This window comes from Toxotes jaculatrix, chromosome 8 (genome assembly GCF_017976425.1).
Source record: "Toxotes jaculatrix isolate fToxJac2 chromosome 8, fToxJac2.pri, whole genome shotgun sequence".
In the NCBI taxonomy this organism is placed as follows: domain Eukaryota; kingdom Metazoa; phylum Chordata; class Actinopteri; family Toxotidae; genus Toxotes; species Toxotes jaculatrix.
The window spans coordinates 5,168,333-5,192,563 of record NC_054401.1 but is presented as its reverse complement, the minus strand read 5'-3'; the positions used below and the strand labels follow the sequence as shown (position 1 = coordinate 5,192,563).

The 24,231-nt window shown below is 42.0% G+C and overlaps 2 protein-coding genes across 2 annotated transcripts in view; one reads left to right on the top strand and one right to left on the bottom strand.

The window, feature by feature from the left end:
* The window catches only part of LOC121185536 (lamin-A-like), a 32,527-nt gene extending 28,609 nt beyond the window's left edge, over window positions 1–3,918 (bottom strand). The window contains exon 1 of the mRNA XM_041043754.1: window positions 3,780–3,918. The gene's annotated coding sequence lies outside the window, so the exon portion shown is untranslated. The remainder of the gene's footprint in view (window positions 1–3,779) is intronic.
* Window positions 3,919–10,858: 6,940 nt separating this feature from the next.
* mex3a (mex-3 RNA binding family member A) lies at window positions 10,859–23,789 on the top strand. The gene is given in 3 exon segments (XM_041044877.1): window positions 10,859–11,029; window positions 11,031–11,592; window positions 14,903–23,789. Coding segments are annotated over 3 exon segments (1,896 nt in total). The 3' UTR covers window positions 16,066–23,789.
* Window positions 23,790–24,231: the final 442 nt, after the last annotated feature.

The window sequence follows — 24,231 nt, the reverse complement described above, 5'->3', positions numbered from 1 at the left end:
TTATATTTATTTCCTCGGGGTGGAGTTAATGGAATCACAGGTCCAATGAAGTTCTGATGCAGGGGAAAAAGACGTTTTCTCTGTGTGTGTGTCTGTGTGTATGTATCTCCTCACCATGGAAATAGAAGTGAGTCCATTCATGTGTGTGCTACTGTGTATGTGCATGTGGTTAAACAAGGAGGCAAGACAGCATCTCTGTTTTTGGGCATGGGGCAGGCTCAGTGGCAAAGGGAGTATCCTGGCTCCGGTGTGGCCTTGCCAGTGGAAAGGAATAGTTAATCTCTGAAGCGGCCTGTCTGAGTCACACATCCCTTTACAAACACCAAAATTTTCCAGTGTCTTTTTGCTCTCTACCTCTTCTCTTTTCAATGCCTTTTTCTCTCTTTCCGTCTAAAGCTATTCAGCCCCTGTGTTTTCACGGAAGTCATACTAAGTCAAGAATGCCTGGCTGGCAGAACAAACTCCAATCTTGAACAAGCTTTTCTACAAATCTTTTTTCTCATGTCGTCTGTATAGAAACAATAATTAAATCTTATTTCAAAAGCCACTGCATTGAAACAAGAACACTCAGATATGATGCCAGTTAGATCCTGAAGCACAAATGGGTGATAATTGACATTCTTTCCTACACTGCAGAACAAATCTGCAGGAGATTTATCAAAAATAAACTCCTTTCAAATCCCTCCACTTATTGGTACTTGAAGACAAACCTGATGCCTTCACTACTCATTGGTTTGCAATTTTACCAAGTTCTTCTGTGAGCAAAGGGACTGTATGCAACACAAATTTGCAACAAAAGGCTAGAAAACTTTGTTCACAAGCTAAAAGATTTTTTACAGGGCTGCAACTAAGAATCATCTTCATTAATCATTTTTGTTGTCAGAAAAGTGGGTATGTTCAAATTGCTTATTTTCTTTTTTGCAACGATCTTAAAACAGAGAAAAGCAGAAAACATTAACATTTAAGAAACTGGTATCACCAAAATCATCACCAATCATTTGGCATTTTTTGCTTGAAATGTCAAATCATCAGCAAAATAGCCAACGATTAATTTTCTGTTGCACAACTAATTGATTGAGCTCTAACTTTGTTCGGTACTTTGCACAGTGGTGTATTTCCACCTGCTGGAGCTTTGCTCATATTAGTCAGGACACTTGTTCTGACATATGTACAACCTGTGACACTGAGAGAATGCTTTTGAAATGGACACAGAAGGACATTTTGATAGTACTGCAGATGCTGCATCAAATGACCAGATGTGGCAAATTCAAAAAAGTAAACCATCATTTTTAAACTACCAATTAATTGCTACCAATGCATTCAAGTCTTCAGCTACCTGTGTGTCTAAATCCTAGACTCACTCATCAAGTCTGAAGACAGGAACAGGCACGACGGACCATGATGCAATGCACCAGACAAGTACTGAACAAGGGTTTAGCAGTCAGTTTTCTTCCTGTCTTCGCCTCACTCCCTGTCTTTCTCTCTCTCTCTATCTGCCTTCACGGCATTCCAAGTGGGCAGCAAAAATCACAGGGCGTGGCTGTTGTGCAATCTGAAGGTTTTATTTCTCCATCACGAGCTAACTCGCTGCTCTCATGGGGGAAAAGAGCAATGACAAAGACGACTTTGAGCGTGAGAAAACTTGGAGTGCGAGTGAACTCTTAGGAATGTTTCAGAGCCAAGTAGGCCCCTATAAACTGTGTCTACTGAGCTGGGGAAGCCATTCCAGTTCACTCTGCAGCACATGATCCTCTTTTTCATCCCTTATCTCCTTTTCTCCACTTCCTACACAAACCTGCAGGCTAGATTGCTTTCCAGATAATATGGTGAAACAATGATGACTAATCTGTGTAATTTAGCAATTCACAGGAGCATTTATCTTTCATTTGACAAACTACCACAGTCAGTTACTTACAAACATGTTAACCATCCTTCAGTGTATATCTGCACTTGCTTTGTACCTCGGCAGCAGCTTTAATTCTAAAACAGTCTCTCACTGTGTTATCACTGTTGTTCAAAAGACCATTGTTCACACGTCCACATTAATCATTAATAAAACACTGTTGCCATGTCTACCATATCTAATAACATATTTCCAAAGCCTGTTCCCAAAGCCTGTTATGCTTTGGGAATAGTTAAAGATAGGGACTACACTGAGACTCTGGTTTTGCAATGTAGAGCTGAATATTTCTTCGATATTGCATACTAATTATCTCTTCATCACGACCTCCAGTCTCAAAGTTAAATTAATTTTCTAATTTTTCATAAAATATTGGTAAGGTGCAATAAATATTGCTAATATGCGCATCACAATCCGACTATTCTTTCCAGGATGGGTTTGAAGAGATAAGCGACGACTGAGGAAGGCCGATGAAGCTTATCTCATTACTCCAATCAACTACATGAGGAAGCGTCCTGATGGATAAGTTGTGCTTCCTGCTCCGGCTCTCTTGAGAAATCAACCCCCCACCCCCCATTTCAGGCTGAGTATAATGGTCCTCCATTAAACAAAACTTTGATCTTCTCTTGTCATAGCCTTTAGGCACGAAGAGCGTGTCTGGTAAAGAACAACATCATCTCCTGTGACCTCCCTTAAATTTTGGATCATAACTGTTGACCCATGCAAATAAAGCTAACAGTTGGCCACACCACACCCTTTTCTGTTTGCGTTACTCACCTGACACCCCTGTTTTGTACTGCTGAGTGGCCCCACCTAGTGGCAGTTCCCCCCTCCAACACAGAGAGATGACAAAGAAGCCTCTTAATTGGAAGCCCTGTTTTATGTCAGAACATACAATTGCCGAGTCTTATAAATGAACAATCCTATCAAAAGGAGCAAAATGACTGCTAAGTTAAAACAGGAGAATGTCCCGAAAGAAACACCTTTGTTTAAATAACATGAGAAACTGAAGGAAATGGGAGTTAGAACTTCACTGATTTCAAATTCTGAATACTTTGAACTTGTCTCGGAGCACAAAGACAAAGCGGGCAGATTTGCTTTTATAAAGGGCAAACTGGGGCATAAAGAAGTTACCCTGTGTAATTTATACCTGACCCTGAGCGGTGATATCACCTTCCTCAGGAAGTTATTCATCCTGATCACTCCCTATTCCGCAAGCCATAATATTTATTCAAGCACTGACTACTTCTTCATGTTTAGAAAGAGTTGGCATAAAGTGAAAGATTGCAGAGGGACCTTTCAGACCATAATTGTTCAATATCATGCAACAAATTCTACTTTCATTAACTTTGTAATGCTCAGGTTTAGTTCCATCTAGCTGTGCCTAATAAACTGGCAGCTGAGAGTAGATATGAGCACGTGCACAAAAATTCAAATACACCTTTCAGTGTCATAAGATGCTTTTCAGCGGCCTCCACTGAGCTGAATAAAGCAGCCTTTCAAACCCTTCATGAAGATATGGATTTATCGTATTTGACTTGTAGTCCCTGCCTGTTCTGCTCATGAATGGCAGTGCAGCTCTCGCTCCGTGCCCGTCGGACGCCCCCTGTCTTCACCGCTTGTCCGTTTGGCTGCACAGAGTCACAACATCGAGTCATTCACAAGCTGCGCTGCAGCAAAGAGGCGAAGCGCCATCCACTGGCTGACACACTGAATGAAAACATGAAGAATGGGTCAAAGAGTTCACGAACTGGTTCAACACTCAGCCTGCCTCCCTGCCTGCCTGTCTGTCTGTCTCCTTAAAAAAAGGGACCCAAAACACAATATACTCCAGCTTAACAATTGCGACACGTTGTGCTTCAACAGCCTAAAACCTTACCTCCTGTCTTTAGAAATCCTGAAGCTTTCCTGCAGTCGCTTAAAACGCGTCTCCTCTCTCCCTCCCCCGTCACTGCTCACTTTCCCGAATGTCCGCAGTCCAGTTAACCGTGATATTATCCAGCGGGTCGTCTTTTTTTTTTTTTTTTTTTTTTTTTTAATTATAAATCGGTGAAGGCGAACTCCACCGAGCTGAGCCGGCAGCCAGCCACCACGTGCAAATCAACATACCTGATTAGGCTGCCAGCCTCTGCTAATTACCAGTCAGCCTACAGGCGCCACCTGGCGACCGGAATCGACCCTGTGGTCCCGCGTCCTGTCCTGGTTATTTTGGGCTGGTGAGGATTTTCAGTAAGGGCAGGTCAAGTTTGTAGTAAATAGATAAAAATGTCCCTTAGAGTATAAGTAATCTCAAGACCACATCAGTCTGAACAAATTCAAAACAGATGGGATAGCAATGGTGGGATGTAACAAAAATACATTTACAATTACATTTACATCAAGTATTGCAGTTAAGTACAGTTTTGAGGTGCTGGGTACTTGAGTATTTCTAATTTTAAAAAAAAAAATTACTTTACACTGCTACTCCGCCACATTTCAGAGGGAGATATTCTACTTTTTACTCCACTATGTTTATCATTTACTACTTCAGTTTCCATTTCCAATATACTCTGAAAGTCCTCAATTCAACATCTTACTGAGGTAACAGTACAGAATATTAGCAGAAAAATGAACTTAAAGTAACAGTGTGTATGTAACTGACATATTTCATTGCTTCCTACGTTCATTTTTCTGTCTTCTTTGCCTGAGGAAAACTTTATTTCACACCACGACTCAGATACCTGTTATCTCAACTGTTATCAATATACTTGCCCTTCGGTAACTTGAAATGAATGTAACCACTGTGGTATTCACCAGGCCCCTTGGAGAGCACTCCGAGGGCCCCTGTGACTCCACGGACCCCGCTTTGGCAGTGATTGATATACTGACCTGAGCTGGGTTTCACATGAATTGATAATTTAATTAAACGGGCAGCCAGGGAGCATCATACAACTATTCCTCAAGGCAACTATACCAGCACGACTGCCACTATCAAGCTGTACAGATGGCCCACGTTGAATGGCGCAGTCAGTTTAATTCCCTGTGATCCCAAACTCATTCTAAATACAAACAAAAACACAAATTAAAAACAACTGAACTGTGCTGCTGGAGATATTTTACAGAGCTCTTCGTGGGTAAGCTTATCATTTAATAACAGCTGAACATGAATTTTACATGACCTATGTTACTGAGCTGTAAATGGTTTGTTTACATTCACAATGTTCATAAATGATGGAACAGGACTGTGGGTCACTTGGAGGCATCGTGATCTCTGAGAAAACAAGGCCTGAGAATGTACCCACGCTTGCTGTGATTGTATCCTACTCTGGTACTAATACCGTACCTTCAGGGCAGCATTAGTTTGTCATCTGTAACTCTGCATAATCCAGCAAACAAAGATATTTTTAGTGTACATATTTTGATGTTTTGGTACAAAACTGTTCCAATAACATGCATCGTTTGGAGAAGTGTTAAACAGTGGTTAAAGCTGAATTGAAAGCCTTTACTTAAAAGTAGAAATATCACAACGTAAATGCTCAGTTAAAGTCCTCTATTCAAAATTTTACTAAAGTGAAAGTACACAGTATTCGCAGCAAAATGTAGCATCAAAATTCAGAGTAGTCATTATGTAGAATGCTCCTTTCACAATGTTATATTACTGTATATATCATATTATTGTATTGCTTTTATATGCGCATTTTAATGGTGTAGCTGGTAAAAGTGGAGATAATTTGAACTACTTCAGTTAATGCATAAAAATGCATCATATTAAGATGATTGTGTGTTTTGTGACTAATATCTTAATCTACCAAGTAACATATAAACTACGGTTGTCAAATAAATGTAATGGAGTTAAAAGTACGTTGTTTAGCACTTCTACTCCACGCATCAAGTGGAGCAGAAGCACTAAAAAGAATAAAATACAAAATAAATACCTCTGATTTGTACTGCATTACTTGAATAAATGTATTTAGTTTCTTTTCACTGGTGCAATTAAGTGACATTAAAATGTAAATACTGAACTAAAGCAGAAATGTCTATAATTGCACCTAAGCACAGTACTTGCATTAATATACTCAATTACTTTCCATCCTTGATGACACACATCTGAAAATTACAGTAATGGTTTTGAGGCCTATCTATCTGCATTTTATTCTTGATTTAAAAAATGTTAAAGTCCATTAGAGCTTCATTTTGTGCAATTAGGTGTGAGAGAGAGGTTTAATTTCTAACACGGCATCAGAATTTAGTGACAAAAATTTCTCAATTCAAAATGTGACCCAATCAGTAATCTTATAATGTGACACTGTTCCTGTGACTTAATCCTTCTGCAGATTAAAAAAAATAGGCAATCTTTCACTTTGTACAGCAAAATCAACATCTGAATCTGAATGACATTGTCTGCAATACATTCACTAAAATGAGAAACGGATGCCAAGAATAAAGTGAAGACCAAACAGGAGTCTTGAGTTCAAAGCTTTCAGTGACGCGTGTGAGATCACCACCATACGGGAAGCAAGTGGTGAGGTGAGCCTTACTCATCACTAGGCGTGTCACTAGCTGTACAGCATCAATGTGATTAGGGAGACAGACGGGGGGAGGGGTGGAAATAGGGAAAGTGAGGGAGAGAGATGACCTAATACCCGTAAAAAGCAATGAAGTCATACTACCTGACTCATATTCCCAGCTGACACCAGCTCTCCCAATCACAACATCCCAGTGAGTGTGTGTGTGTGTGTGTGCATTTGTTGTCAGAGGGTGAGATGAGAGTGTGCCTGTGTGTGTGGGTCAACAGCTTCATGTGCATGTGTGTATTTCACAGCAGGTGAGGAAAGACAGTATTTGCCTAAGTGTTTGCAGGGTCAAGAAAATCAAACCGCTGTGCACTGAGTTTACAGATGAAAAAAAAAAAGTAGGACTGAAACAAAAAGCTAATTAATCAGAAAATTCATCAACTTGACTTTGATAATCAGTCGTTCATTTATCAAGTGAATTTGTCAGCTGCTCTCTGATCGCAGCTTAAAAAATCAGAGGATTTGCTGTTTTTGTAAATTTGAACTAGCATTTTCCCCTGGTTGTCCACATTTTATAGAATGAAACATTAGCTGATCAATGAAAAATAAAACATAAAGGAATAACGAAAAGAATCAGTTGTTAGTTGTTGCTATAAAAAACAGCCAGAGTTGGGGATAAGACAGCACTTTCAGCTGTCCCACTCACTCAGACAAACAATAGTTCTCTAAAGACTGTACTTGTGGGTCACACAGCTCACTGACCAAATCCCCAAGCACAGCAGAAAGTGAAGAAGCATATCCAGTAGAGCTGACCCAAATGTGGAATGACAACCACATTTAATTTTACTGATTACACATTTTTTTTTGTCTTTGTTTGAAACCATCAGCAATAACTTGTCTCCATGTAAAGTCGTGTCTTAGATTGTTCGAAGAAAGGGCAGTTTTGAATCTGTGAGCACAACGTGCACACAGAGTTTCACATTTTAGTGATAAAACCGAAGCTCAGTGTAATGATTCCTGCTGACTTAGCCCAAAGTCGTCCGTTTGGGAGGAAAATGCCTCACAATCTGCGTCCCTGCATGATGCCTAAACCTGCAGAGAAACCTAAACAAACTGTTGATAGTACATGACGTTAAAGAAAGACTCTGTTTCTTTAAAGTTTGATGAGGTTCTTACATTTGTGCTGTACCACTGCCTCTCCAACCCCCCTGCTCTCTGTTTTCTTAAGCTGTTGTTTTTATGTTTTGTTTTTTGTTTTATTTTGTATCATCGTTACAGTATGTGCTGTCTGTCTGCTGCTGCCTGCTCTGCTCCGCTTCCCTGAAAGAAATATCTCAATTGTGAAAAAAAAAAAACTTACAACAAATAAAAACAAACATGAGCATACAAATAAACAAATAACAGTAAAAGAAAACAATAGAGGCAGGAAAACCCCACACACAAAGGGGCCTCTGCATGTACTGCTTCATTTGTTCAGCTGATCGACTTCAGGGCCCTCGTCAGCTTATGAGCACAAGATGTGGTATCATTTGCATGAGGTCTTACATCATCCCTGAGAGCCCGTTCACTATGGCATCAGCACGTGGTGCTTAGCCAACATGTCCCTTTGTGCTCGCAGAAGCCTCATTCAACTGACAGCGGGGCACCAGAAAAGTCTTGAAAAGGACATCTGGCCATGCAAGTCGAAGAGATGTCCTCCAGGAATTCTCAGACATGTCTTTGCAGCCTATTAAGCCTGTCCTCTCTGAAAGACAGATACTGTCCACATAGGTGAAAGCAGTATTTGCATGGACTCTTGGACAAAGAGGTTGGTGTGTGTCTGTGCGGCGCAGTAAACCACAGCATCTCCCCAAAGATGCCAGTCAGCCTTTCATCGGGGGAAAAAAACAGAGAAACAGCACTGCTGTGACAAACAGATGGTCAAGATCATTGAGTTTTTTTTTTATGTGCAAGTAACATGACCTCAGCACTCTGGGCTTCACAAGTATCATGTAGCTAACACACACACACACATGCACAGAGAAACACAATGGCAATTGTGGTCCACAGCTACAGGCAGTGAAGTCTGAATGAAAACCAGGCCTGCTGTGGTTCATTCAGAACCGGAGAAGGTTTAGTTCAGGGTCACAAAGGTTATGTGGCACAGCAGCATCACCAGTCAGGCCTCCAACAGGCTACACAAAACTTACACATCCGAGCAGAGAGGGGTGTGTGTGAAGGGGGGGGGGGGGGGGGGGGGGGGGGGGACACTATCCCAGATCCATGTTTTTTATTGATTGGGGCTCTGGACTCTCAGCGGACCCATTTTAATGGAGCCAGACGACCTCCTGGACACGCTGGCATACCCGGTGCACCAACAGAGAGGCTGGCCCTTGTGCGGTTCTCGTCCCCATCCCAACCATGCACTCACCCAATCCTCTGGCCTCTCCACTGGGTGGGGTTGGGATTGGGGGCAGACCCCCTGGGCACACACGCTGGTCCTTCATGCATCACGCCATCCTGCTCTCCTCCTGCTGCTGTTTTTTGTCCATGTTATTGGGTGGAGTGGGGGATGATTTAATCCTGGGCTCATACCAGGAGTCTCCCTGGGAGTTCTCATCTGCAACACGCCCTTGGGGAACGAACCCCTTCCTGATTGGCACCCAGAGAGCTCGTCTAGACTATGATTATGCATGCAAATACACCTGCTCTATCTTTCTGGTGCCATTTTATCACAACATTTATATTGTTTCTATTTTCAGACCTGGTGTTTGGAAATTTGTGATTACATTGTTGCTCCATTCTATGTGTTATTAAAAGGCAGAAGGTGTTCTCACTAGAAATGCTAAAATATTCATGCTGAATCCCTCTAAGAGTCACATGCCATGCTCGGTCTGTCATATAAGCCCAAATGGAAGGCTGTGTGTTTTTGTTAATACAGTTGTAACCCACTTACAGGGTGGGAGAGCACCACATATGACGGAGAATATTAAATTGAATTCATTGGATGGGGTTAAAATGCACAAATAATCTACAGAGTGAATTCAACACCTCCCTTGGGAATACAAACACACACGCTGTCTGATTTCACAGAAATTTAATCTAACAGCAATTTCTGTATAAAAACCAGTGAACATAAAGTTCAGTGTCAGGGTTAGGGCATGCCTAAAAACATGTATGTAAAGATATCTTTATTTTCTTGTGGGGTAGACAATGTGGATGGCGAAGCGGTGGAGCATGTAAGGTTTTCTCTGAGTAAACATCCCCAGAGTTTGCCTTGTCATTCAGGTAGCCTTACGCAACACATACTCACTGTACATCCCAGCATGCATATGCACAGATGGTAACGACAGGCTAAGCTTGAGTTATACTGACACTTTGAGGAAGCTGAAAACATGGACATCAGTTATTACTCAGCACTGTATCATTACATTCCAGCTCAAAGCTTTATTTATGACGGTGACCCAAGTGTAACCATAATTTATAACTCAGTAATAAAATAATTATGGCACGTGGGAAATTTCTCTGTGTCGTTTTGTTTTTCCTGGTATTTTTTTTTTATTTACTGAAGATTCGCGGAAAAATTCCAGATTCTGACAATTAATTTAAGTTGCAGATACTTTACAGTGTGAAACCTAAAAAAAAAATCTACAAAAGGGGGGGGTCTGATTAAATGAACTGACTGTATTAATACAATTTTTAAAATCAACATTATTATTTTGACTGCAGTTTGAGTCTTTGTGTTGTACTACAACCATGCCGTCAGGCGTGGCTTCTGTCGAGGACATCTTGGGGAGTCTGTACGCGAAACGAACGGCGCGGTTCTTTGTTCACCGGGGCTGCTGCAAAACCCTTCTTTTTTTTTTTTTAACGGGGAATGTGCGAGGGCTTTTCTGATGTTCCCCCGCTGCATAGGGTCTGCAACGGCTGTCTGACAACTCCCTTTCTCCTCTCCCTCCTCGTATACACCCCCCACCCTCCCAGACACCCTCTTTCCCTCCTATACATAACATCCTCATGCGCAACGGCGCCAGAAACAACAACGCGGTGACCTGCCGCAAAGCACGGCTACATGGAGGTGGGCGGACCCCCCAAAAAATGCCACTAACTCCTTTACTCACACATTTCATGTCAGACGGTCCACGATCCCCCTCAGAATATAAAGGAACTACTGTTTTTCCGCCCTAACGATAAAGTTGACATCATCTTTTCAGCAGCACCTCTAGATGACCATGTGCGCACTGCACTTGCACCTTTTGATACGCAACTGTTTACATCCTGGATGGCTATTCTTACATAAGTTGCCAAAATGCGGTTTTCAGGCTACACTGCAGCTCTAAATGAAAAGGAAAAAAAAAAAAACACGAGTCTGCGTTAACACGAGTGCGGTGCAGGCGGTAAACGTTTTTCTTTTTTTTCTTCTTTTCTAACGGTGACGGGAGGAAGCTTGATGTGAGGTGCCACAGGCTCGGGAACCTGAGACGGAATGGTACAACGGGAGGGCGGCTCGTTTTGTCTCGGCGAGGAGGGGAGCTGTGTAAACCAGACTGGGTGGAGCAACACATCGCCCAGCCCCATCTATCGTGCAGACGGCCTTGTGTCCCGTTTGCCTGGAGCTCGGAGAGAGACTACTGTACTGAAAGTCTGGCGGATAGAGAGAGAGAGAGGGGGCCGGTCTATGGGAGGGACTAGCGCAAAGTGGGGGAATTGGAAGGAGGGGGGGCGAGGAGGAGGCGGCACGGGTGCTGTTTCTCCAGTCTCTTTCCCCTGTCTTTGTCTCACACACTCTTTTGTTAGCCATGCCTAGCCTGCTGGTTCTAGCAGGGATCATGGAGAAAAATGGGGGCTACGGCGGGGATCTGGCCGGCTCCGGCTTCGGAAGCGAAGGTCTCCTTGTGCCGCCCGATGAGGAGGAAGACGACTCCCGTGCCCTCAGGGTCGCGCTGGGCCAGTTGTCTCTGCTGGGGCTCGGGGAAGGCGAGGACGGCGGCGGAGCCCCAACAACAGGAGTACAGGACCGGAGTAACAATAACAACAACCACCACAACCACACGAACAGCGTTGGAGGTGGCGGGGACACGGCGATTCTGCAAGGGAAAAGCAAGTTGTGCGCCCTGTATGAGAGCTCCTCAAGTGAGACGAAAGGACGAGGCTGCAACATAACAGAATGCGTCCCAGTGCCCAGCTCTGAACATGTGGCCGAAATAGTGGGGAGACAAGGTAAACCGCTGGCTTGCAAATTATTTCCCTCCAAACTTGTGCTTTTATCCCACTAACAGTGCTGCATTATCCGCGCTCTGGTTTCCCGTCTGCTGTGTTTTTTTGTTCTCTTACTGTTACCTGGTGTTATTTGACAAAGAAAAGGGAGTGGTGTGTGTGCTCGCGTGTTTTTTTTTTTTGTACTCCCCCGAGACATCAGCCTCCCACTTTTCCTGCTCCAACGTTGCAAGTTCTCGTGTGCTCATCATTACGCTCACACCTCGAAACAAAGTCGTCCGCTGTGTTTGTGCTTATTTTGCTTTCGCTTTGTAGAGTGAATTTGCACAGAGGCATGAGAGAGAGAGAGAGAGAGCCCCGTTCCCTCCTGGGCGAATTATTCTACATCCACGCCATCAATGTCAGCGCACAGACACACACTGGAGCAGGGAGAGCACTTGCTTCCTTTGTCGTCTGAGACGCGCCAGACTGTTCAAAAAGGCAACGTGCGGCTGGCGAGGAGAGGAATGTCTTTCACTTTGAAACGATCGTTAAGAAAATAACCGAAATTAGGCGTTTGGTCTCAGAGGCGGGGGATGTTTAGCCTCTTTCCAAATTTATTCAGCTCGTTGTTTATGTTGCGCACTGCCCCAGTGACACAATTGGACAATAGAGTGAGCGTGGTCCCCTTGTTTTTTTTTTTTTTCCTTTTCTTTTTTTTTTTTTTCAAACGAGGGAGTTGGAAAGTTCAATCCCCGATCGCATTATAGATGCTGCCCCTTTCTCTTACAGTCGGGGGCTTTTTATTGAACAAAGACTTGAAGTTGAATGACAGCAGCTGTCAAACAAAGGTGTGAAAGTCGGGGGATGAGGGGAGGGGCGCATTTAGACAGTGTTGCTGCTTGGCACACGGGATGGTCTTAAAGGGTGACTCAGCGAGAAGTTGCACTGGGAGGTGGGAATCCTTTTTTTAAGAAAACATAATATTCTGTTGTTTGTGCTTATTTGCAGTAAAGCTTTGTCGGGTGATTTTTGACTCTGTCCAACTTCCATATTTATGTATAATCATCTGTGAACAAGCTGGAGCCTAAGTTAGTTTTGAAGCAGGCATCCAGAAGTAGATTTTTTTTTTTTTTTCGTATTCTTTCTTCTGCTTGGTGGTGGTGTTTATGTGGCTGCACCCATTGTTAACTGATGTGATGAACCCATGGGTGTGAGGGGCAGGGAAAACAAGGATGGGGACGGAAGGGCAGTATAGCATCTAAAAGCTGAATGGGAGTCACGCCTTGGAGCTCAGCACAAGGGGCTCCTCATGAGCCCCACTTCACTGCACACTCTCAATACCACATGGTTGCCTGTCAGGAGAGGGAGAAATAGGGGCTTGGTTGGACAGAGGAAGAAGTACAAAGACTGCAGGGTGGGTGAGGTACCATCAGAAAATCCTGATTTATAGTGCAACAGAAGCAAACAGGTCTCGAATAATGTCACTAGGGGGTTCAGAGGAGTTGGGATGGGTTTTTTTTTTACCGATACTCTGGTAATGTGGATTTAGTTTGTGCCGTTAAGTGCCCCTCGCCTCCCATTGCGGCTCCTGTTCTTTACTCTGAAGTGTAAGTTTTGAATTTTAATGGGGTAACTGAAGACAGTCAGAGGGTGGATCCAGTGAGCACAAGTGCAGTGAGAGGGCCCTTTTGCCTTGACCGAGAAGAAGTGCTGATTTGGGGGGATTTGAGATGAGCTGCTTTTGATTCAGGCCCTTCATTAGTTGGCACTACATACACACCCCCTTCCTCTCAGCACCCGCCTGGTGAATCTGGCAAACGGAGCATCCTGTCATGAAGAAAGGGTTGGATATGATTGTTTTCTCCTGTCAGAGTCACAGGCACTGATTCCTGAGGATGCTCTTGTACCTTCCTCTGGAGCTCTTCAGATCAAGGGTGGTTTTGTTTTCAATCACAGGCACCTCTTACACCACAGTTTAACAGTACAAAATAAATTTGTCTCTAGTGAACTTAATTTCTGGTTACGATTAATTAATCTTTGCCTATTTTGTTTACAGATAATTCTATAATTGAGACATTAATTTGAACTAATTAAAAGGTGCAATGTAGGTCGAGAAAGGAATTTGGCAATTGCTCTTTGATCCCCCGTGACATGAGCAGGTCTATTAACCTAATACCAGGCAATGGGCACAAAGGGCATTTTCAGATTTTGGGCATGAGCAGTACTAACCCTTCAGAGTATCACTATCCTTCTGTCCGTTCCTCTGGTCCCTGTGAAGCAAGCGTTCCTGAACAAAGTGGCCCCATTTAGCAGCATTAGAGAGACATTTGTCATCAACTTAAGGTGTCTGTAAAGCTTTTGATACTCGCTGCTGTGATTCTCAGACAGGTAATGCAATGATGTCAGGTCAGATGAGCTGAGATTATTTCACTGAATAGACGCCTGATGAGTCTTGCCTGTCCAACAGAGAGTCGTACTGGTCTCTTTAAGACACAGCTGCGACGGGAAGGGCACGTTTAACTCGTCAATAAATGTGGAAGTCTTAATGAAGAAGCTGCCCGAATTTCTGAATGAAAACTGACCTGTGTGATTCTTGATGCGTTCATCAGGGCCTGTAATATAAACAGATTCGCTCTGTCTTGTCTTACCTCGAATGTACATGACAATGCTCCTATTTACTGATTTACTGTATATCCCTTTCTGTCCCATTACAATGTCAGGCAATTTGTCATGAAATAACATTAACCTGCACTCTCTCACATTAAGGCTCTGCCTTCAAAGCACTTAATAGAGTAAACTATTACACACTGATCAAAAACAGGGCAGATGTAGAGCAATAAATGGCCCAAAAACGAAGCATATGTGGGTTGACCATATTATCCTGTAAGTTCAAGGAGAGGTCAGAAAGTGATTTCTCACCAGCATACTGCAAATATATTGCATCTGCTGTAGCTCTTACAGACCTCCAAAACAGTCATGTCTATGCTGACCAATACCTCTGCACCACCCATCCATCTCTTAGGAAGTTATATGTCTAATTTAGAGCAAATAAATATGTACAGTAATACTTAGGTGCTTGAACCCTCACAAAATATTCTGATTATATTGTGTATCCTTTGCCAGTAAAAACCTGCAACGTATTAAGTTAAACTGATTATAAAAGTGTAAAAAAACAAAATCTAAATTTTACGCTGAACAAAGGAGGATTTCTGTTAGCGCAGGTCGAAAAAACAATGTTCCCACTTACAACCCTTTAACTTTATTTATGAGTTACAAAATTGAGCTGATGTATCATATTTACCTACTTTAAAATATATCTTGGTGTCTGCAGGTTGCAAGATCAAAGCCCTGCGGGCCAAGACCAACACCTACATCAAAACTCCCGTTAGAGGAGAGGAGCCTGTGTTCTTAATCACTGGCCGGAAGGAGGATGTTGCACTGGCCCGCCGTGAAATCATCTCTGCTGCAGAGCACTTCTCCATGCTCCGGGCATCCCGCAACAAGCTGGGAGTGTCCTTTAGTGGCTCCCCACCCACACCTTTGCCAGGTCAGACCACCATTCAGGTGAGAGTGCCATACCGCGTTGTGGGGCTGGTAGTGGGGCCTAAAGGCTCCACCATCAAACGCATCCAGCAGCAAACCTGTACTTACATCGTCACTCCCAGTCGAGACCGCGACCCTGTCTTTGAAATCACAGGGTCACCGAGCAACGCCGAGCGCGCCCGTGAGGAGATTGAAGCACACATCGCCTTCCGAACAGGAGGCCTGCATGACCACAATAATGAGAATGACTGTCTGGGGCCGAATGGTGGAAGCAGCCCAGCGGGCAGCAGTGGTGGTCTGGAGAGCCGGCTACAGCAGGTGTGGGGGCTGCAGGGGGGCCAGCGCAAGCCTCTCACCAGCAGCTACCGCCAGAACTTCTCAGATGCCATGGTTGGAGGGGGAGGAGGAGGAGGAGGAGGAGGAAGCGAGGGAGGGGGAATCTACAACAAGGGCAACTTCTCCAGCTCCGGAGAGAAGCCTTGCTCTTATTTTGGATCAGAGGGAACCCAGAGCTGGGGCGACCCCGACTACCCCAAACAGGTGGCCTTCTATGCCCAGCAGCGTTCCAAGAGCTTTGGAGGCCTCACACTCCCCCTGACCAGACTCTCCCCTGGCTTACCCGACTCCTGCGGAGGTGGAAGCACCAACAACTCTTCAGTCACCAGCATTGTGCCCGTAGCCGGCTCACCTCATGCCCAGGCCCGCCGCGCCCACAGTGAGCCCACCTCTGCCGGCGAGGGTTTCCCGGGCCGTCTGCCAGTGCCGGACTCGCCACCGGCCACTGTACGGGACTGCATGACCTGCTTTGAGAGCAAAGTGACGGCTGCCTTGGTGCCCTGTGGCCATAACCTCTTCTGCATGGAGTGTGCCATCCGAATCTGTGAGCTCAACCACCCGGAGTGCCCAGTGTGCCACACCCAGGTCACACAGGCAATCCGAATATTCTCTTAAGGAACCACATCAGTTTTTATCATTAGTTTTGTCAGTGTTTGTTCAATAATTATTTACTGTTATTATGATTATTATTATAATACACATTTTTGTTTTTCAGAAAATTTAAAAACAATCAAGCAGATATTTTAGAAGGCACTGCTTGCTTTACTAAAAAGTATAAGAAATATTTTTAAGTTTTTCTTTTATATATATATGCATATATATTTTATAAAAGTTTTGTTTATAAGAGAAGTATAGTACCCTGCATTTTCAGTTTTTTGACTGCTGCTGTTTTTCATTCATGAATGACAGTGTAGGCAGAGGTAGTAATGTGAACATTTTATTATTCAAATTTTTATTTTACCATGAAGTGGGTTTATATTGAAGGAAGATGATTGTTGAGGTACCCAGTCTGCACCTGACTGACCTAGAAAGTCAATGTTGTTATTAGAAGGAAAAAAAAAACAGAATTTTCATTGCACCTTACAATCATCTTGGTCTAAAATAGGATTGTCAATCATACCTTGAAATTTCAGGAGCTGATAAGAAGGCGAATTCAGCCTTTTCAGTTTTACTGTGATGGTGATTTGATATAATTGGTCCAAAACAGATATTAATTTTAGCAAAATGAAAATGTGAATCAATTGGTTTTAGTCAAAGCCCTGTAATCTAGACGAGGAAACAAAAACAGCCCCTTATTTCATTCTTGTACCTTATAGTCTTATAAACCAGATTAACGCTAAAAAGGGATAAGACATTGCATCATTTATTTATAGTAATTGGTTAAATTTTATTGGTATCATTATTCACAGAGATAGATGAAAGTTGTATAAAGTATCAGTGAAATTTTCTTTCCAGTAGCCATTGATTACACTTTGGTCACTGCAGTTTGTTGAAAAGATTCAGTAAAGCTTGCTCCTCGTGGCACTTGAAAAGCATGTGGTCCCTCGGTTGGCTTAAAGCACTGATTTAATTTGTGAGGCCGAAAGCCTTGGAATTCATCCAGTTGGCTAGTTCTCGACATCTGTCTCCCCGATGGACTTGTTTCAAAGCCACCTTAACCGCGCTTTATTGTCTCGTGTGGTCATTTGGCCACGGTCGCTGAACGATATAGGACAAAGCAAGAGCTCCAGTCAACAAGCATTTCTCTGAGGTGTGCACTGTAAATAAGGAGGAGAATTAGTACGTGGACAGAAGCCGAGTAAAACTGTAAAATGTTTCCTGAATCAGCATCAGACTCAGAATAGTTGACACTGTAAAATACACAGTCCCAAATCAGTAATCCTTACTCCATGTCCCCATTACTAACAGCATTATGTGTGAGCTCCGAGGGGCCTGCTGTCTCCCCTGTAATTAGCAAAGCTGTACAGGAGCAGGTGTTTCATGGCACACTGTGGCTGTGACCCCAAGTTGGAGGTCTTGCCTAGCCCCCTTTCTTTCTGTCTTTTCTTTGGGAGTGGCTTTTATGTCTCCCCCTGCTTACAGTTCGATCGTTTGCTTTCGAAGGCCTCTCTGAGTGGGGCGTATTGTCTGGGCCCGGTAGCGGCGTGGGCTACAGAGTGCTCGGACACGGCCTGGATCTACTCATTGATAATTAGGCAAATGGGCTGGTCCAGGTGCGGACCGTGTGGGGACTCTGGAGCTGTATGAGGGGTAAGACCGGGTCCCGCAGTGAGCCCCTCACTGCCCCGCCCCACTGTTACAAGCACAGAGGGGGCTGGATGGTCTGGATGCAGCTGGGCGAATAGGACCCCCTCCTTCTGCTCCCTCTTGCCCCTTCCTCCCCCCTTTTCCTCTCCTTTTCTGCTGTTCTGAGCTATCCCTACTGGGGAGAGGGGGGCCTCTTTTGTCCCAAAACACACACACACACACAAAATTTGAAAGACATTAGCTGAATTTGGCAGTGCCTGTGAAATGAGGGGAGGCTTAGGAGCAAAATAAATTATCTACAGTTATCGGAAGAAACGCCAGCTACCTGTTTTCAACGTTAATGTCACACGGTTTGCCATATACACTTTCCAAACGATGAAAATGTTCATGTTCATCTACAAAAGAAAGAATGCGTGATCTTATCATACGAGGGTGCAGCATTAACACCCCTCTGCCACCCCCTACCCCCTCCCACCTCACCCCGCCCCACTTCTCCACTCCCAAACTACACTGCCCTGAAATTTGCACTGGTGCTGTTTGTGTGACAGTGCCAGTGCAAATCGAAGTTTCCATAAAGCCCCAGCCCCCTTTTACCTCCAGTGCCCCCCCCACCACCACCACCTCGTGTCAGCCCGCTACTGTATGGGACATCCTGCAGCTGCCCCTTCACTATGGACACCCGGGCTTCATCCAATGGCAGCCCCCTTCGCTTTGAGCTTCCAGAATGAAATCAGACAATTGTAATTGACAGGAAAGCAGAGGAAACGCCCCATTTAACCAGCACTCATGCTGAATCAAATTACACACCCTCTGCGTCTGCCTTAGCCCCAGCCTGGGGATTTCAGAGGGCTAGAGAGAGGATGGGGGTTGGGATTAAAGCTGTTGAATGATAGGGAGGGGGTGGGGGGGTTCATTTTGGTTAGAGAAACAGAGAAGTATGCTCCAATATAAATGAGACCCTGCAGATCTAGCAATTTCATTGATCATTCAAGTGTTGCAGTGAGTTTTGAGTTGTCACATGTGGGCCAGTAGTGACGACAGGGAACACTGGTGATTCAGCAGGCCTTTCTTGTGTTGTACTGGAGAACAATTCAACTCGGCTTCTGTCTCAAAGAAAAACGAACAATTACAAATTGTGTCATGTTGGACACAAAGGCCCCTCCTTTAAAAAGAAAAAAAAAAAAAAAAGAACACAGCATATAAAGCAGACCACTCGCGTTACATGTGGACTGCAGGAAAAGCACTGCACTTGCAAAAAGTACCCTGAAGTCTATCAGATGTAGAAATACAGAATAGTTATGGTTTTTATGGATGGAGAAATTGCACAGTGGTTTGGCCTAAGCTTTCAACATCAAATTCAAGGCAGTGCGACACTGTTCTTTGAACCTAATACTTTTTTGTTGTTTTGTTTTCTGCCTTAATATTTTTTTATTAAAATATTGTCATTACTTTGGCATACAAGGTAGCAACTTTGGCCTTTGACAGTACCGCCCCCTGAACAACTTTTAAAGTACTTATTTTTGGAGAAAAGAATGTGAATCAAAATGCTTGGGTGGAGATTAGAGGGATTCAGGAAATTAGGCTCTTACAACACTTTACTTAAAATATAGAGTAAAGCACCTTATTACAAAACATGCGCATTTCATTAATACCAAACCGACCACTGATGGTGAAATATATTTCATAGAATTTGAAAGACATGCACATAAGGATTCCCTATCATTTTTTGTATTATGGTGGTTCTTGTTATTCTTAATACTACAGTAGTACTAGTGGTAATTTGGGAGACCTCTCGTCCATTTAGTCAATGCTGATGACTTGAGTTGAGTTTTGCACTGGTTTAATGAAGAGAGGGCTTATTGGAGATTCTCCCAGTTTAGACGCTGTATAAGTTAATGAGTATTGTACTTTATGGGAAAGCACTCTGAGCATCTATGTAAATACAGTATGTGTATCGGTTATGAGCATCCAGACAAAGGCCCGCTTGAAGTGAGGTTTTGATTATTTTTACAAACTGAAAGTGTCATTGTCAATGTTTTTAGCATATGGAATTCAAAATGTTTCTGGGTTTTAGGGAGAGTAAATCTTTTATATATGTGTCCCATCATCCTTTTGACGATAATAGTATATTAGATAGATCCATACATTTAAGAAATATTATTTAAGCTGATTAACTTAGTATTTCATCCAAATATATAAATGAGAAATTAACCAGACACTACTATAAACTGTAATAATGAATATCCTTTATGAAGCCGCTGATGTATAAATCCAATCTCAAATAAAAACTCGAATGAATAGTATGTGTAATAACCTAACCCCTACTGAATAAATCAGTTTCTATGTATATTAGGATGAAAAGCAATAATAGGACTATACTGGGACAATAAACAGAGGAGCCTGCTTAGTCAGTTCTTCAAATAATATTCTATTCAGAAATTGACCTTGACTATTAGGATAATACTGCTGCATTTCTGTCTCATGTCTGCTTAAAATTCATTATGGATTCATGCCAGTGTAGTAACACATATGATTAATTAGTAACCGTTTCAGGATAAGTAATTGTTCTCCTTGTGTTCATCAGGGTCTTAGTCATTTGATTGCTTAATTTTTACGTTGAATATCAATCGGATCACAGAGTGGGTCAAGACAAACTTAAGGAATGCTTCTCCTGAGTGGCACTGAAATGACGGAACTGCAATTTCTGCGACTTAGAGAAAACCCCACTGCGCTGTAAAAGTAATCGCTCAAGTGTAAACAAACAACAAGACCAGAGCACGAGCGCCGAGGTGTGTCCTGTTTGTTAAAAAGCAGGAGCTGGTGACTTTACTGATGGCAGACTGATGTCTTGAAGGCTTTGGTCAAAAACGTACACACAGCAGTGAGGAGTAGGGGGCAGGGCACCGTGATAAGATGTACTGTACCAGTCACTCTTTTACTGAACTCATGTTGACCATGCGAGGAGCTTTGATTCATTACACTCATTCGTTTTCGTTAAATTGTATACAGGGGCAGATGAGTTACTTATAGCATATCTTAAAATGAGTTCTGTTTACATTAAGTTTCTGATTTCATGGCTCTATTTGATAACTGTGTTGCACCTACTTTTCATCTGTATTGTTTTTTGAAAGAAAAAGGTCAGACATAGCCAAAGAACAATTAGAAAGGGGAGGACGTGAACTAACTTATCACTTGATTTAACTTATTTTAGCATCAAAATGAGTTTGGTTTAGAGTTTATCGAATTAAGAAATAATCTCATAGCTAGAATCACTCTGTTTATCCAAAAGTCTTAGAGGCCACTCAATCGATATCTGTGAAATGAAGGCATATCATGTTTCAGTGTTGTAAGATTAGTTTAATACTACAGAGGCGCCGGTAACAGACTTACTTCTCCCAAAGAGACCAGCTTACAGCACATCCTGGCACTTACACAGTCCTTTGAGTAGTTTTCTATTGTCCTGGTCAGATTGTTGGGGGAAAAAAAAACACAGTCCAGGAAATGTCTTAATCTTTGTGAAAAACTTCTTTTCTGAGCTCGAGAAGTTGAGATAAAAAGAAACTGCCCAAGTAATTAAAAAAAAAATAACTGAGAAGGTATCTCGTCGTATTGACAATGACAAGCCAGTTAAAATTCAGGCTGAATTCTTAATTTTTAAGACCCTCAGAGTAAACAGAAAGGGATTACTTTAGATGTAAACAAGGTGACAGTGTGATAGTGAACAAAACAACACTGATCTTAGTTAATATCGTTTAGGGAGCCATTAACTGTATCCTTGAGTTTAACTGCATGTTAGGAAAATATAGTACCGTAGGTAAGATTTATCAGAATAAAGTTAAGATCACATAACAAATTCATCAGCCTGATACCTGAAGTGTATAAAAAGCTTTAAGACCTTAAAGTTAACATCGGTTTAAAATCATATATTTACCGTGTAGTTTAACTAATTGATACATAAAGTTTAATTATGATTCTTAAGAATATGCTAAGGTGTAAGTTTCATTTGTCCAACTCACCCAGTATGAAATACTTTTTAATTCAGTGGTGCGACAAAGGGGTGGGGTGACTCACAGTGACATTTGATTCATTAAGTTCTTGTTAGTATTATTTACAGTATTATTTACAATATTGTATTAAGCTTACTATTATAGTAATGGTAGAAACTGTTGATGTTTTTCTTCTCTTGATATGAAAAGGTCTTTATGCATTTATGTAGAATCCCTTTTAAGGAGTGATAGGAAATCCTTATTTTCAATGGATGCACTTAAGCAATTGTACCAACCTGTCTAAATCACACATTGAGCAAGTAATGCATTTGAATGTAAAAAAAAAAAGGAAAAAAAAATAGAAAAAAAGACCACTCAACTTAATGCACTCCTTATGCTTATATTGTTTTGTCAATTTACAAGTGAGCTTTAAGTTTTTGTTTGTTTTTTGGAAAGAATTTGCGACAGGTTTTCAACGTAGACTATATTTGAGTTCTTCCACATACATTTATAGAAAGTAACTTAAAAAGAATAAAAAAAAACATATTACAGTTTCTCAAATCTATTTTGCTAACATGGGTTATTATTTCATAGAAAGCAGAGGAAAAAAAAGTCAGTATCTGGATGTTATTTATGAAAAGTAAAAAAATGAAGCAACATATTTATGAGTAACCTCAAGACATTTTGTTTTTTAATTAAAATTACAAGAAGTTAATATATTTCTAAACACAGGGAAGTCAGTTTCTACTAATAAGTAAAATGAGAAAAGAAGTTTAGAAGTTTTATTTATGAAAGTTGTGGATGCTCGTCTTTTCCATGTACTTAATTGTAAATGAAGTAAATGGAACGGGAGTTCCCCATAGCTTAAATTTTAACTTCAGACGTGCACTACTTCAACATCAGTGCATTCACAATGGAATAATTACAGAAAATAATATAATATTTTTTAGAATTTGGAGATATTTTAGTCACAGAGCATCAATTTTGTGCCTCAATTATATATTTTTCCTGCATCAGCATTCTTTGTGCAGTGCTGCTTGCTGTAACCCCTTTCTCCCCTTCAACTAACCCCATGTTACTGACTGAAACACATTACTCATTTCCTCTGTAATCTAAACTCGCTTTTACTTATCAGACGTATAAAACATGTTACGACTGCAGCGCTTGGAATGAATGAGGCAGCTGTGACCCTTTGCCAATAGGGCCACACATAACTTGTACACACTTTCATTCATACATTTTCTACGTCTACTACCCAGACAGTTTGTGATCGTTAGCAGCAGAGCATAATCAGCTTAAAGAAAGTCTTTATGAGAGACTTTTCCTAATGTGTTAATTAGGTGAAGCGTGCGAATTGAGTGGAGGCATCTAGGAGAGGACGAGAGCGCACTGTGTAGTAGATCTATGTAACTAGATACACACATATACACAGAACAGATTCATTACCGTACTAGGTTGCATGTATGTTGTATGGTCACTTAGACGGGAGAAATGGTGCAAGTCCTGTGTTAACCTCTAACGTCAGCGCACTTGGGCTGTTTCTCCTCTGTAGATTTTCATAGTTGGAGTCTTTTTGGAAACTGTGAAGTTGACATGAGTTTGGAGCCAGGCAAAGAGACCATTTCAGTCCCCACGTAAAAGTTGGATTTTGCATTCTCAGTTACCTGCTAGTGGTGAAAGACTGTTTGCACCTCATATGAATTAACTTGAAGTTCTTAGGTTGTAAGAGTTGATACAGATTTAATGAAAAAAAACTTACTTGACAAAAACACTACAATGGCACATTTTCTGCTGCACGTAAAGGATGGGGACTGAAGTGGCGCTCGCTGGTGAAACTCACAACCTTTTCCAAAAAGGCCAATACAGTCTGACAGTTTGTCTTTGGTAGCGTTTCCAATTTTTCCAGCACAGTAGAGGTGTTTCATACCGGTCTAATAGTGGTCGTAGTGCATTAGTTTTTGGGCCAGCTTCACCTGGCATTAGTTTCTCTGTGAACAGTGAAAGAGGGTTGCCAATGTGGCCCTCTGTGGCTGACCGTCAACTTTGATGGATGGAAAAAAAAAAAGAAGTCTTTGAACTCTGTTACAGTGTGCCATGCCCTTACAAGGCATGTGATATTGCAGGTTTATTTCTTATAGCACATGTTTTTTTGTGAATTACATTTTTTGGAGACATTTTTATTATTATTATTATTATTGTATCTGCGCCATGTTAGTTCTGGTTCTTTGTTATTTTTCCAAGATTCAAGATGTATTGTAAATGTTTCTAATAAAACAAAAATGAAATGATCTCCAATTGAAACCAATTGTGTTTTTTTGTTTGAAGGGGGAGTTCTTATGGCTAAATTGATCCTTTGATGATAATGACTATTCATATTTTAATTTCAGTGATCAGAGGAACACTATCATTTTACAGCACTTTGCAAATATCTTGTTACTGAATTACGGTGGACATTCGGAATTAAATTATATAATATAGCCATGTCAATATTCCGTGATTAGCAATCATGGTAACCAAAATCACGACTCACTCAATTAATTCTGCCCTT